General features: G+C 40.5%; 1 protein-coding gene across 2 annotated transcripts; it reads right to left on the minus strand.

Annotated features, from left to right (window-relative positions):
* Positions 1–379: 379 nt before the first annotated feature.
* Positions 380–14,548, minus strand: FASTKD3 (FAST kinase domains 3). Of its 2 annotated transcripts, XM_030551689.1 has the most exons (7): positions 14,451–14,548; positions 9,673–11,142; positions 8,887–8,972; positions 6,315–6,489; positions 4,172–4,241; positions 2,250–2,364; positions 380–1,388 (listed from the first exon to the last, which is right to left on the minus strand). In XM_030551689.1, the coding sequence occupies exons 2-7, from the start codon at positions 11,111–11,113 to the stop codon at positions 1,290–1,292; spliced, it is 1,986 nt and encodes a 661-aa protein (XP_030407549.1). In that variant the 5' UTR covers positions 11,114–11,142; positions 14,451–14,548; the 3' UTR covers positions 380–1,289. The 2 variants fall into 2 exon arrangements, with proteins under 2 accessions (XP_030407549.1, XP_030407548.1); XM_030551688.1 differs by lacking the exons at positions 380–1,388; positions 2,250–2,364; positions 4,172–4,241 and adding an exon at positions 7,021–7,144 and having other exon boundaries at positions 6,407–6,489.
* Positions 14,549–14,560: the final 12 nt, after the last annotated feature.

Raw genomic sequence — 14,560 nt, forward strand, 5'->3', positions numbered from 1 at the left:
GTTTTAAAATTATAGGATTTTTCCCTCTGACTTAGGTCACCTGCCATCTATAGTAATTAGGGTCAATCTTGCTTAACTTTGTTTCCTTTATGTCCAGTGATGTGTAATTACTTGTGCAAATAGTAAAGCCAATAAACAATCTAGCCTGGCTGGAAGATTTTTCCCCACTGAAAACTCATCCAGTGTTCTCCAAGTCAAGCTGACCTACCTCTATCTCACACATTATCTCCAGGAACACAGACTGTGCTGAACAAATGAGGCCCTCAGTGCCACCTGTGTACCTCCATTCGCTTGCAATGAGTGGTCTCTATCAGAGAAAATAAATGTTGATTTGACAGTGTAAGGTAGTCGGGGATTCAAGTTTCATCTTTAAGAATAATTCTTCATTTTATCTGGAAAAAGAGCTTATAACAAACAGCACTGGATTGATGACAATGCAATGAATTTTTCATGCTTTCAAATAAATTATTTTACTCTATGATCAATGGGCAATAGTGCTCTTTACTAGAGTCACTGAACATTAAAACCACTAATATTTTAGGTTCTATGTAATACAGCTCAGACATCTAAAATGGTGAGAAATATAAATAAGAACATGAGCAAATATGAAAGAAGTGCACTGATTTTCTTTCACATTTAGAATGCCTGGTAAATAGAAAACTTGCATACTTAAAATCACATTATTAAAAAAATCAATACAAGTTTAAATATATGTGCAATTCTGAGAATACTTTTCTTTAGGGTATTTACATTTGTTTCATAAGTACTAAGCCTTTTGATTCACACTAGAGGCAAAATTCTACCCTGCTTTACATATTTTGGAAACTCCAATAATTCCAGCATTGCAAAGTGTAAGGCAGTGCTTAATTTGACGCTGTGCAACTGAATTTATTGTACCTCTGAGAAAAGCCCCGATCAGTAACAACTTGAACGTCTAGCAACGTTTAGTAACCCCACATACAATGATGTATTTACCCATTTATAAGCATACCTCTGTCAACTCTAAAAGGAAAAGTGCAATACTCAGGAAACTCAGCGTGAACGGTTTTGCAAGCATTTTCCATTATTATTCAGCCGCAGTAAATAACAAAATAACAAATTCTGTTGCTCATTCTAATTCTTTGTACATCGATCCATCCAGGAACTGCAGAGCCTCACATTCAGAAGCTAAAATCATCCTATGAGATATTACTTTGAAAGTAGAGTGGTTCTCCCATTCAAAAAATATACAGTTCACAGTACCTAAAGGTGCTGTAGACCAATCTGTATTCTATTATTGTTATATTGTATCACCAGTTGAGCCTGTAGGTATGAGGAAAAATTTTCTTGTGCAGATATTCTACTATCTCTCTGCTGTTATCTAAAATCTCGAACTCAAAAAATGGAATCTGGAAGTTAAACAGAGAAATGGTTGTGAGAAATGGCTTTAAATGGACAACTGCATTACAGTCAATATTCTTTAAGATTAACTTTCATAAAATGAAATTTTCCTTAATGAATAATTGCATGTCGTAAATGAAGTTAAGCTTTTAAAAATGCAAATTAAGCTTCCAATCTTGCAATTGATTCTATGCAAGTGGACCCTATAGGGAATACCTGAGTGTGACGTTCATTGCAGGATCAGGGCCTAAGTCAGTTACTATTAGAACTGGGTGACTATAAAAACTTGGGTGCATTGAACTAGCCGATTATAACAAATTCTCCATTTGCAAAATTTTAAAAAGGATTTTACTTCAATCCACAGTGGAAAAAAGTCTTTCAGCAAAAATTAAGTAGCTATGAACAACAAGCAAAATAACGAAAATGACCTAGTCGTAGGGATTCTAGGAACAGAAAAGAGGTTTTATAGGTATTCCTTACCAAGAAACCCTTCACCTTTTAAAAAAAATCCCAGTTACCGTCTTTCAAAAATAAAAAAAAGTGAGACATTTAGGTACAAACCATAGTCTCACTGAACTCAGTGGCAAAACTTCCACTGAAGTCAATGGGACCAGGATTTGAATCTTAAACAGTCATAGGAGCTGAGTGCTCTTGAAATTTGCAACTAGCAAGCAGAAAGAATGAACTAATAATAAAAAAGACAAGGAAGACAAGCAGAAGAGACCAAGAAAGGGAAGAGGTCACACAGCCAGGGCAAGTCCACAACCAGCATGGGAAGTGTTTGCAGCAGTAGCTTAAAGCTTTATTATAAATTAGCCTTCAATTTTTTTCTAGCTAGAGAAGCACCAGCTGATAGAGTCAGCCTTTACCTGCACAACTTCATAACCAAGTAATTGCAAATGTCTTTGTTTAATAGCTTCTTTGCCTAGAAGACTGTGATTGTTGCTGCAAAACCTCTTTGGACCATCAATACACAGGGCTATTCTAAAAATCAAACACAAAAGTGCATTTAAAAACAATGTTATCAATTATTAGACCTACTTTGTGGGCCCCAGGGAAAGGGGCAAGGGATATTGCCTCTTTCTCACACCCTTTTAGAGCACATGGTCCCTCAGGGGGTCAGAGCAGAGGGGATGCTACTGTGATTGGCCCCTGCCAGGGTAGAGTGATTTAAATCAAAGCAATTTAAATAATTTTATTTTTTATCATTTATTTAAATCAGGTTGAAACTTTCTAAAATTAATTTGAAAAAATGTTATACAGCAATTTTAGATTAAAATATATAATGAATCAAATTACCTAAATTGTTTATTTGCAATGCCACTATTGGTGGGGTATCTTATTTGAATACTGAAAACAAGACTCTGATCCTGCAAACACTTAAGCAGGTAGCTTTACTTAAATGAACATTACTTAAAGTTAAGCATGTGTATAAGATTTGCAGCATCAGGGGCAAAAACTGTATTTTGATTAAAAATGTCTCTCAAATGGCATAAAACCTTTGTCATTCCAAAACAAAATTTGTCTCATCTTTCACAATGTGCAGTTTTCAATAAATACTTTAAATAAATTAAAGTTATTGTGAACATAGGCCAAACTTTTCAAAAGTAAGAGGCTATGTTTAAGCTACTAACCCCACATTTAGACAACTATATAGGTGGGATTTTCATGACTTAGAAGCACAAATCCCACGGATATCAAATGGCAAATTCTGCCAGAGGAGTACAGCCTTGTCAAAGCATCTCAACTTTCTTGACTTATGGAAGTCCAATTGCAAATACATAGTATAAGTTCCTTGCTTATCAGTTTAATTCAGGGGTGACCAACCTGTGGCTCCAAAGCCACATGTGGCTCTTCAGAAGTTAATATGTGGCTCCTTGTATAGCAACAACTCCAGGGCTGGAACTACAGGCGCCAACTTTCCAATGTGCTGTGGGGTGCTCAGTGCTCAACCCCCAACTCTGCCACAGTCCCTGCCCCCACTCTACCTCTTCCTGCCCCCCTCTCCGAATCCTGCAGTGCCCTCACTTCTCCCCCCACCCTTCCAGAGCCTTCTGCACACCATGAAACAGCTGATTGGGAGGTAAGGGGAGGGAGGAGAAGGCGCTGATTGGCAGAGCTGCTGGTAGGTGGGAGGCACTGGGAGCAGGGTGGGGAAGCTGATGTGGGGCTGCTGACATATTACTGTGGCTCTCTGGCAATGTACATTAGTAAATTCTGGGTCCTTTTCAGGCTCAGACTGGCCACCTCTGATTTAGTCTCTGAGGTTGTGCTGGTCTCACATGAAGTATGTTAATGAGGCCCTGGACTTAACTTTTTCAGCACACAGATGACATTTTAAAGGTTAAATTAATTAGTAGAAAAAAATCTGTTTTGTAAAATTTCAGATTTTATGTAATTAGGAAACTAAAGAAACAAGTACCAAACATCCACTTTAGCAACTTAAAAGTATAAAATGAAAAGAAAACAAACAATAAAGTAAGCAATATAATTTGATTTCATTTTTATTTATTAGAAAATTAGTGTTATCCATTCTGGCTCCTACATAGAGAAGGGTGAGTTTCTCATCTGTCCCTCATAACCACTCAAAATCTGAGTCTATATGTGATACATTGCAAGTCAAAGTTTTAAGATACTCATGGTATAAATCTGGCTTCATTGCAATCAATGGCAAACCTCCCATTGACTTCAGTCGGGTCAGAATTTCACCCTGAATATTGCCATTTTTGTCAATGTTAATGTAATCTCACAGTCTGATAGTCTTTGCCTCTAATGTTTGTAGTTCTCTTACCTCCTGTGCACCTCCTCATTTTGGGTGGCAGGTAATACAAAGCCTTCTTCATCTAATTTAATCTCAACATCTGCATTGAGGAAGGGATGAGTGGGAAAGAAAAACAAACCCTTTCATACAATATACACTGCTTATTGTAATTTCCATCTATTTCTTATTAATACTTTTCCCTGAATGACAGACACTCCCCAAGAACGAACGTAACTTTCTATTGCAAATTACATCTATCCATGTGCAGGCCTAAAAAGGAGTTAAGAAGAAAGAGGTGGTTAATGATTAAAGAATAAACAAGGCAGACAAACATGTGCAAACATTTCTAAAAAAGACATGTAAATTATGCAATTGCTGGTTATGTATAATCTGGGCAACCAGCAATTACCACGGACAACCTAGACCTTCCGTTTGCCAAGATTTTAATCAAGGAATGATTGTTTGGCCTCATGCATACTTGAAGTGGAGAATTTTCTGACATTCAAGACAAGACAGTGGCATATCTTCATTTTTCCATAGCTGTATTGCCTACAATGTGAGTGTATAATACTAGTAGCTTCCTTTCTATATCTCCTTTTAACTACCCCACCAACATCTCAGTAAAATATCCTTTCCACCCAAAAGTTTAAAATGAGTGGACTCCGGCTAAACAAGATTTGTGTGCGCACATGCAAATCTGAGGTTACCTTTCCCTGCCTGACAAGACATTTTGGAGATGGATTAAAAACAAAAAACAATTTTTTTTAAAAACAGAACAAAAATTCTCTATTTCTCAGTGTTTTCTCTTTCTGCACTGTGCCATGAGTCAGTTAAGAACTTTGAATTTCAAACTATAATATTTTGATAAATACTACTTTTTTAAAAGCTTTATTTATAGCCTTAATTTTGTCCAATTTTTTTTCTTTTTTGGTCTCAGAGATCACAATATATATTTAACATAAATAAGAATATATTAAACTGCACATTTTCTGTCTTTCAGAGAAAGAGCTGAGTGGTAACCTATAACTGCTGGCCACCACACCTGTTCAGTCTTCAAAGAGAAAGCCTGGCTTGCTGTGAATATCACAGTGTAGGCAGAGAAAGGTGCAGCCTGAAAAAATCCTAGACAGGAAGGAAGGAGACATGGGTCTCTCTACTCCAGAGAGGTGATGGCAGATGGTAAGTTGATAAGAATGTGTTTAGACTTTATAAAATGCTTGTAATATGTTGCATGTATTGATCTCACTTATAACCTCTATAGCCCATGGTATAAAGTTATACTGAAGCGTCTGCATTGTAAACCTCTGTAATTTTGTAACTCGCCAAATAGGACACGCAGCACTGATTAAGGTAAAGTGCTTGTCCATGGCCACTGAAGGCAAATTAAGCATTGTGGAGCATCAAAGGACAAAGACTTTACTGACTGCATTCCTAATTTCCTCCAGGAAGGAGAGACCTATGCATGAACTCGTCCCATCAGTTTGGACTCTGTAGTGGAGGGGATAAAAATCCCTGACAAGGAGAAACTGAATCTCTCTTTCATGCTGTTTAGACTGAGAGGTAAATATTTCTAAACACAGGCAAAGAGATCCCCATGCTACTTGGTAGGGGTTAGCCCTGAAAGATGCTTTGAACTGACCAATTAGTACAACTCTGTCACCTTTTGAATCAGAGACTGCAACTCACTTGTGTATATGCTCTCTTGCTTTAAATAACCCTGATTTCTTTTTCCTAGTTAATAAACCTTTAATTAGTTTATTATAGGATTGGCTACCAACATTGTTTTTGGTGTGAGATCTAAGGAACAAACTGATCTGGGGTAAGTGGCTGGTCTCTTAGAACTGGGAGCAACCTGGAATATCTGTGATTTATGTGTAAGTGACCACTTATCACGTGGTCCTGCTTGCCTGGGTGGCAAGATAGACTGGAGTGTCTAAGGGGACTGTCTGTGACTCCATTAGCAAACTATGGTTGTACTTTGGGAATTCACATTTGTTATTGGGTTGGTGATATCTAACTACAGATCATACCACCAGTTTGGGGTGTCTGCCCTGCAATTGGCACTTTCAGCCTTGAGCCACTCCAGACAGTGTGACAATAATCACAGAATTAGAGAAGTGTAAGTCTGGAAGGTCCAGTCCCCTCTAACTTAAAAAATGGCAACATCACTCACCTAACGTATAGCAATATGGTGTCAACACATGAGAAGCAAAATACATTCTTGTTCCTAGCAAATCAACTAGTCCAGTCTTCACTCTGTTGTAGAGGTGAACGTCCACAGAGGACTCCAGTGAACGGCCTGGTATGAGAAAGGATTTTACTCGATACTTTGGAAGGAGTTTAGGACCCTATCAAAAGAGCAAAGAAAAGGAAATACTCATAAAATTTCACTTAGCAAGAAAAAAGGTAAAATCTAAGCCTCTACCTGCTCTGCACTTACAGTTACCTCAGTAGCACATAGAAACATTTCCTACATATGCAGATAATTAAGAAACTAAAAAAATAATGAGGCGGGTAAGCTATTTTTTTAATAACTAGTACGTGTATTATTGTAACAAACAGCAAAGGTCACGTGGCACCATATAGACTAACAGACATTTTGGAGCATCCGACAAAGTGGGTATTCACCCACGAAAGCTCATGCTCCAATACGTCTATTAGTCTATAAGGTGCCACAGGACTCTCTGCTGCTTTTACAGATCCAGACTAACATGGCTACCCCTCTGATATTGTAACAAAGTATACATAATGTGCTTCAGTATCTTGTTGAATCAGGACCCTAATAGGACCCTAACAACAGGAAATACTACACCAAACTAAAACAACAGAAACACTCCAAGCAAGACTCTTATTATATGTCCAAATATATATTCACCCACCATCAGCTTCAAGTGTGGCCTAGGCTGGTCCACACTACAGGCTACAAGGAGACAAGCCTGAAGGTTTCAATTTTCCAGTGAAGCTGCTTGAGGAATCACAGGAGCTTGTGTTACCTTCTATATCCTCTCATACCAAAAAGAAAATAACAAAGTGAAACATCTTCTATGCATGGCTCGGTGCAATGGGTGAGTTCACTCCCAATGAATGTCGTTTGAGATCCCTGCTGTCTGAGTCATGGTAACTATGCCTGCCAGATGTGCTTGGTTTCCAGTCCTCCTGACCTCCTGTCAGTTACAGGTGGGTCCCAGAATTATGTAGCTCCAACATTAACATCAGCTCTGTCCTGTCCCTTCAGAACCAGGCACAGGAAACAACGAGAGACAGCACTGCTTTTAGACTCTTACAGTTGGGCCAGACAACACTTTACTTTCCTGTGGAAAGTAAAGAAAGTAGGCAAGAGCGATTTGCCAGCATTTTACATAGCGAGAAATTGAGAGAAAAGAAGAGAAGAGAAGAGAGCATCCCATGACTCAGATGTTCCTGCCATTAGACAAAAAATGCTAGCTCTTCCACTGGGCTTTCACATTTCTGTGGGACAGGAAAAATAAAGACTCTGTCTTTCTCATCATGAAGATTCCTAGCTCTTAATGTCCTCCTAAAGCAGAATTTCATTTATGGTCCAAAGAGCTTGTCACTTCCCCATCCCCAACTCCTGCAACTTCAGGTTTTATAACATATCTCAGGCTAAGGGAAGCAGTCCCCTCATCACAGTGCTCCCTTTCTCATCAGCCTTTGTAAATTATATTGAATTTCTATGGGTTAAAGTGTGAGGAGCAGGACAGCTGTTTATTATGTAGTGATTGTGAGAGAAACCATAAGGATCTGACCCTGTGAGATGCTGCATACCCTCAACCCTCAGGGGTGTGGATATCACTCAGCACCTCGCAGCATCAGGCCATTAAAAGGGTAGACCAAACCTTTCCTCCAAAAAGTTTGTTTTGATGAATTAGCATTTCCCTGCCAATAAATGTTCTGTCAGACAAATTGCCAGCCAGAGTAGGTTAAGTTTCTTCTACACATTTTTGAAATCCTTGCCAATAACCCTTCCCTCTGCAACCAGACAGGATTTCCAGTGTTTTTTTAATGGCTGCCTATAGTGCATTGTAAGTAACTGGTTGTGCAGAGAACAGAAAAATAAAGTAGGACAATTTCCTTGCCTCACAATTTTAATCATGAAAAGAGACCTATTTACACAAGCATTCCGTTACGGAACTTGAATATTGCATAAGTCGGAAACGTATACCCGACCATTACACCAGAAAAACCAAAACAAAAAAACTCAAACTATTTCTAGCTTACGGAACTTTTTCTGTAAGCGCGGATTCGCATAAGTTGGGTTTGCGTAACCCGGGGGGCATCTGTATATATCTATATCAGAGGTCTTGAAACTGTGGGGCGTAGAGGAACGTTCATGGAGGGTGCAACAGGGCCTGGGCCAGCCCCCACAGGGGGCAGGGAGGGAGTGCCACCCAGACCCGCTCCCAGTTCTACCCCAGCCTTGCTCCCAGCTCCCGGACCCTGCCCGTGCCTCTGCCCCTGTACTGGCCCCAGTCTTGGCCCAGGGCCGCAGCTCCGTTCCTGCCCCCCCTTACTCCGTGTGTGTCACCTCTCCCCCAGAGCCACGGTCCCATTCCTGGCTGGAGGGGGTGAGGGAGGGGCAGATGGGGACAATGGGGGGGGGCATGATCCTGAAAAGTTTAGGGACCATCAGTCTGTATTATGTTGCTTCAGAAGGAACAATTATGCAACGATTACTACATGGACTAAAATAATTCCCAAACAATATTTCAACTTATATCCACTACCTCATAGAAGGGACACTCCAAGGTAACTGTTAGAAAGAGCTGGGTCAGCTGTGAGAGGACAAATCTGTCCAAACCTGGTTTTTGAGCTGAAACAAAAAGATTCAAACATTCAGTATTGATACGTGTTCAACAAGAATTCCCATGCAAGTCATTGCACAAAGGGGAGCTGTTTTTAAATAAATATGCACAAAAGCTGCTTTATCCTAAATCATTAGCAGAACATGCAAATAAACTTAAAAATTACATATAAAAATCAAATATTTGAAAATCATATATCCCACTTATAGCTGTATTTTTAAAGTCTGAAGAAAAATAACTAACTATCTGGCAAGATCTGAATTCAGGGTTCTTCATGTTATCTTGCAAGATATCATGACATCAGAGGGGCAGCAAGTTCTAGTGGATTAAGCATGGGAAAGGAAGCCTCTGCCACCCACTCCCAAAATTTGTAATTCAGTTTCCCGATTTTTAAGCTGAGGATAATATTTACTAATTTCTGAGGATCAACTGGTTAATGTTTACGGAACACTTTTAAAATATGAAGGAGCTAAGTATTATTATTTAATCAGAAACAGCTAAAGCAGGAAAGGAGCCTATCTTCCTGCTCTCCTTTAGAAGTTTCTGTCTCTAAACTTTGTACAGGTACCTTCAACTTCCTAGTCCCCTCTTCTTCAGTTAGCTCCAACAGCTGATTGTGGAGTTTGAGATACATAGGTGGCAAGCAGATGCTATGAGAGAAGCTAATATATAGAGTAACAGAGACACAGATGAACTTAGGGCCCTTACCCTGCAGCTGTTGAAGAAAATAGGGATTAAATATTTTTGCCAGAAAGTTTACTGGATAGCGCTCAATAAGGGTGCATGAGTGGAGCAGATTCAGCAGGGCGTGAGGCTGAAACTGAGTAAAGCGAGCGTTTAGTATCCTTTCAAGTTTTCTGAAGACAGAGGGAGCACTTGGTGGTAGGTAATTGAGTGTCCCAAATGGAACAATATACTCAGCAATCTGTCTGGTGGTGTATTTGTCGGCATTATAAGCAAAACTTTCTGCCACAGCATCAAAGATGGGCTTAGAACAGATCAGCTTTCGGCAGCAGTACTGCATGACTTTGCTGACTGCTTCAGGGTGCATGGTGAAGGAGGATTTGGGAACAAGCCTTTCCAGTGCTTCTGTGAAGAACTGGTCAGTGTGTCCAAAATGTATGAAAGCTCCCAGCACATTTACTAGTTCATCATCTGTGAATCGAGGGACATGCCTCACTGAATACTTACATAGTCTTATTACTAGAGGGATTGCCTGAGTTTGGTCAAGAATAACCAGTGCCTTCAGTATTCTGCTTATCAATTTAGGACTTAGTTGGGGAGCTAAGGTTAAAGTGATGTTGTTCATGTGGTTTAACAAGTCTTGGTATTGTCCTTCTTCTGTAATACTCATCTGCAGCATTCCATAAACCACTGCTATTTCCTCAGTGGTCCATTCTTCAAGCTTTTTTCCATGTACTTGGTTCACAATTTGTTCCAGCATTGTACAACCTGGGCCTTCCAAATCAAGCAAGCTTTCTCCAAGAATACACAGGTTTCTAATGGTTAATTGTCCCTTATCAAGTCGTTTCTGGCTCTCTGATACCAAACGTACAATCAAAGTACTCCAGGGATCAACACGCAACTTTATCAAAGCCTGCAAAGCAGTCACGAGACCAGTGTCTGACAGATTTTGTGATTCATGTTCAAACTGAAAGCATAATGCCCTGAAGACTTCGTTCTCCAATATGGCTTCAGGATTCTTCAATCCACTGTCATCCACTTCAAATTCACAGATCCTCTGTAAAGCTGCTGCTGCCATGGTGTCAGATATAACTTCTAAAGAACTCAGAAATTTAAAAATCTCATCGGATGAATTCAAGCTGTTCAGCTCCATGAAAAGTTTTTGTTCATCCATCCCTTTGCCATCAGATTTAGAACTGTTCACAGCATCTCTGTGAAGATGTACAGTTCCCATAATGGAGTTAGGCTGGTTCCAGAGTTCTGCATGGTAGTTTCTACAAAACACATACCGAAACCTAACCCTTGAAAGTACTATGCCAAAGACTGAGGAACCACAGCACCATGACCTTAGCTGTCTGCCTTGATCATTAAGGTGGTTCAAGGTTTTTCTTAGCGTTCCCAGGGCTCTGCATGTGCGTACACTAGAAGAATAAAACTGGAAACTTTGTAAGTTAATCAAAGCCATATCAAGCCAAGTGCTCCTCTGGAAGTTGCCTATAGGAGAAAAAAAAAGAAAGGGACATTTTATAGAAAAATGACTGTTTCACAGGAATGTACAAATTACCTGACCAGGTTAGACCAGTGGCCAATCTAGTCCAGATGCTTCAGAGGAAGTGGAAGAAACCCTACAGAGGACACTGAACAACCTGCTTATAGGATTTCTTTCTTGCTCCCTTAATAGTCCGTTTCCCAAAGACTCCCTCACCCCATCACACCAAAATAATTTCTCTGTTTTTTCCCCCAACTTGATTACTTTGTACATTTGACTGCAGAACATGAGGTCAGTTAGATTCCAATCCTATGGTTAGAACTGCTCAAGCATATGCAAATACCCAGGCAGTTGCAGCATCAGGGCCTTAGTTACCTGCACATACAGCAACAAAAATAAAATAAAATAATAATAAAAAGACAACCTCATCCCATTCCCGCTTATAGAGAAGCATGTGTGTAAACATCTGCAGGATCATGGTTTCTCAATTAGAGGTCCTAAAAGAATTGGCATGGGAACTCAGGAGAAAGTGTAGTGTTATACCTGAAACTACCTTTAAAACTTGTTAAAGTTGACTTGATTTCAAGTTCACAGTGTTAATTTAAAAGAGTAATTCTTAAACTATGCAAGAGTCCTATTATCAACAAGTATATTTTTTGACCTGCACATTGATAAATTATGTATTTAACATAAGAGTGACCATACTGGGTCAGACCAAAGATCCATCTAGCCAAGTATCCTGTCTTCTGACAGTGGCCAATGCCAGGTGCCCCAGAGAGAACGAACAGAACAGTTAATCATCAAGTGATTCACCCCGTCGTCCATTCAAGCAGCTTTTTGTTTGTTTGTTTGTTTTGTTTCAGCACTCCAGCCAGCTATAGGGGTTTTTTTTTTGCACTTTGGTGGCTTGGTGCAGCAAAAAAGCTAGAGCCTGCCCCACCCCTTGTCCATGTGTTTGTTGACCCCCTCAAAAAATTCTAGTAGATTTAGTGAGGCATGATTTCCTTTTACAAAAACCATGTTGACTCTTCCCCAACAAATTATGTTCATCTATGTGTCTAAAAATTTTGTTCTTTACTATAGTTTCAACCAGTTTGCCCAATACTAGAGTCAGGCTTACCAGCCTGTAATTGCTGCGATCACCTCTGGAGCCCTTTTTAAATATTGGCATCATATTAGCTATCCTCCAGTCCAGGAGTCAGCAACCTCTGGCACATGGCTCACCAGGGTAAGCACCCTGGCGAGCTGGGCCAGTTTGTTTACCTGCCGCATCCACAGATTGGGCTGATCGCGGCTCCCTCTGGCCATGGTTCGCTGCTCCAGGCCAATGGGGGCAGCAGTAAGCTGCGGCCAGCACATCCCTCGGCCTGCGCCGCTTTCCACAGTCCCTATTGGCCTGGAGCGGGGGACCGCACCCAGTCGAAGCCACTTGCGGACATGGCAGGTAAACAAACTGGCCCCGCCCGCCAGAGTGCTTACTCTGGTGAGCCATGTGTCAGAGGTTGCCGACCCCTGCTCCAGTCATTTGTACAGAAGCTGATTTAAACGATAGGTTACAGACTACAATTAGCAGTTCTGCAATTTCACATTTGAATTCCTTCAGAACTATTGGGTGAATATCACCTGGTCCTTGTGACTTATTACTGTTTAGTTTATCAATTTGTTCCAAAACCTTCTATAATGATATCTCAATCTGGGACACTTTCATCAGATTTGTCACTTAAAAAGAAAGGCTCAGGTTTGGGAATCTCCCTCACATCCCCAGCAAAGAATTCATTTAGTTTCTCCACAATGGCCTTATCATCCCTTAGTGCTCCTTTAGCATCTCAATTGTACAGTGGCCCAACTGGTTGTTTAGCAAGCTTCCTGCTTCTGATGTACTTACTTTTTTTTTTTTTGCTATTACTTTTTTGGCTAGCTGTTCTTCCAATTTCTTTTTGGTCTTCCTAATTATATTTTTACACTTCATTTGCCAGTTTATGCTCCTTTCTATTTTCTTCACTAAGATTTAACTTCCACTTTTTAAAGGATGCCTTTTTGCCTCTTACTACCGTCCATACTCAACCAAACTAATGTATATAGTTACACTGACTTTGCTTTGAGTTAACAAACTAGCACGTAATAGAAAGGAAGTTTCAGAGAAGTATTTTTATTGCCCCCCGGCAAAGTCAGTAAGGAATCTACTCGTCATGCACATTAACTAAAAAGAAAGAATAGTATTTCATTCACATTTCCCCAAACTTCTGCCTATCTGTCTGCCTGTCAATCTGTCCTTAGACTGAGAGTTCCTTGGAAAAAAGTACCATTTCTTTTTTTCCTATTTGGAAAGCACCTCGCCCTATAGCAGGTACTACTATAAAAACACAATAATAATACAAATATATTACTCTTTGTGAAACTTCAAGCAGCTCTTTGGATCAGTTCCCTTTCCTCCTACTTTATAACATTATAACATCTTTGACAGACAGTCCAGCTGTTCATAATAAAAAAAAAATGAGTTACAAGGCCTCAGCAAAGGGGTACTCATTTACAACAGTGAAGAATCTGGCCCTCTCAGTCCCAAGGTACAGATACCTCTCCCATAAAGGATGTTACATCTAAGTTTAAAGGTACACTTCTCTGAACCTAGAGTAACACTCTAGTGGTGCATGATAAGCTAAGGGACACAAAAACCCTTATCCACAACTATACACATTCCTATATGTGTTTACGCTTGTGCAATGAGGGTGCAAAATGCTCTCATTCTGATTCGGTACCATTTTACATTCCCTTTGGACAGGGGTAAATTACTACAAAAGGAGGATGGCAACAGTTAATCAGGATTGTTACCAGATTTACTCCCATGGACTTCTACAGAACTACTCCCTCCCAGGAGTAAGTACTAGGTCTGGAGGCCTTTGCAGGATAGAAGCTATTTGCTAACTCGTGTTTAGCACGTGAGATGCTTGGCTATGAGCCAGAGAGGACCAGTCTCCATTGCTACATAAGTAAAACAATAAGGCGACTACTAGATTTTGTTGCGTTTAGGTTTTAGGGCCCAAAACGTTGTTAGACGAATTATTTTTTCTGAAATATCGTTTTAACCACTCGATCTCTCTCCAAAGAGCCAATGGCAGTTTCCATCAGAGCATGGCTTTAGCATAACGTCCTTTGCCGGTTCCCAGGTTTCCCCGGGGATAGCCGCATCCTCAGCACTGAGGGGGGAAAGGCACAACCCCCAGAGTGGGGCAGCCTCCCCTTGCCGCTCCCGCCGCCCCGCTCCCCATTGCGGGCTTGCTGCTGCGCTCCGACAAGCACGGGCCCGGCTCTGTACCTGAATGACAGCCCGGACCGGGCTCCGAGCCGCGACACCACACACAGCCCCACCGACGCGCGCAAGCGGTGCCTCTTCCTCGATAAGACCCCGCCCCCTTCCGCCTGGTG

The sequence above is a fragment of the Gopherus evgoodei genome, chromosome 2, assembly GCF_007399415.2.
Source record: "Gopherus evgoodei ecotype Sinaloan lineage chromosome 2, rGopEvg1_v1.p, whole genome shotgun sequence".
NCBI classification, from domain to species: domain Eukaryota; kingdom Metazoa; phylum Chordata; order Testudines; family Testudinidae; genus Gopherus; species Gopherus evgoodei.

Excerpts from the sequence above, each read along its gene's own strand:
- FASTKD3 (XM_030551689.1), bottom strand. The coding sequence starts at position 11,113 with ATGGCTTTGATTAACTTACAAAGTTTCCAGTTTTATTCTTCTAGTGTA. Across the intron at positions 6,490-8,886 it reads TGGAGTGTCCCTTCTATGAG|GGTCCTAAACTCCTTCCAAA; the intron begins GTAGTGGATATA and ends CTCTTTTGATAG. Across the intron at positions 4,242-6,314 it reads ACCATATTGCTATACGTTAG|ATGTTGAGATTAAATTAGAT; the intron begins GTGAGTGATGTT and ends TCCTCAATGCAG.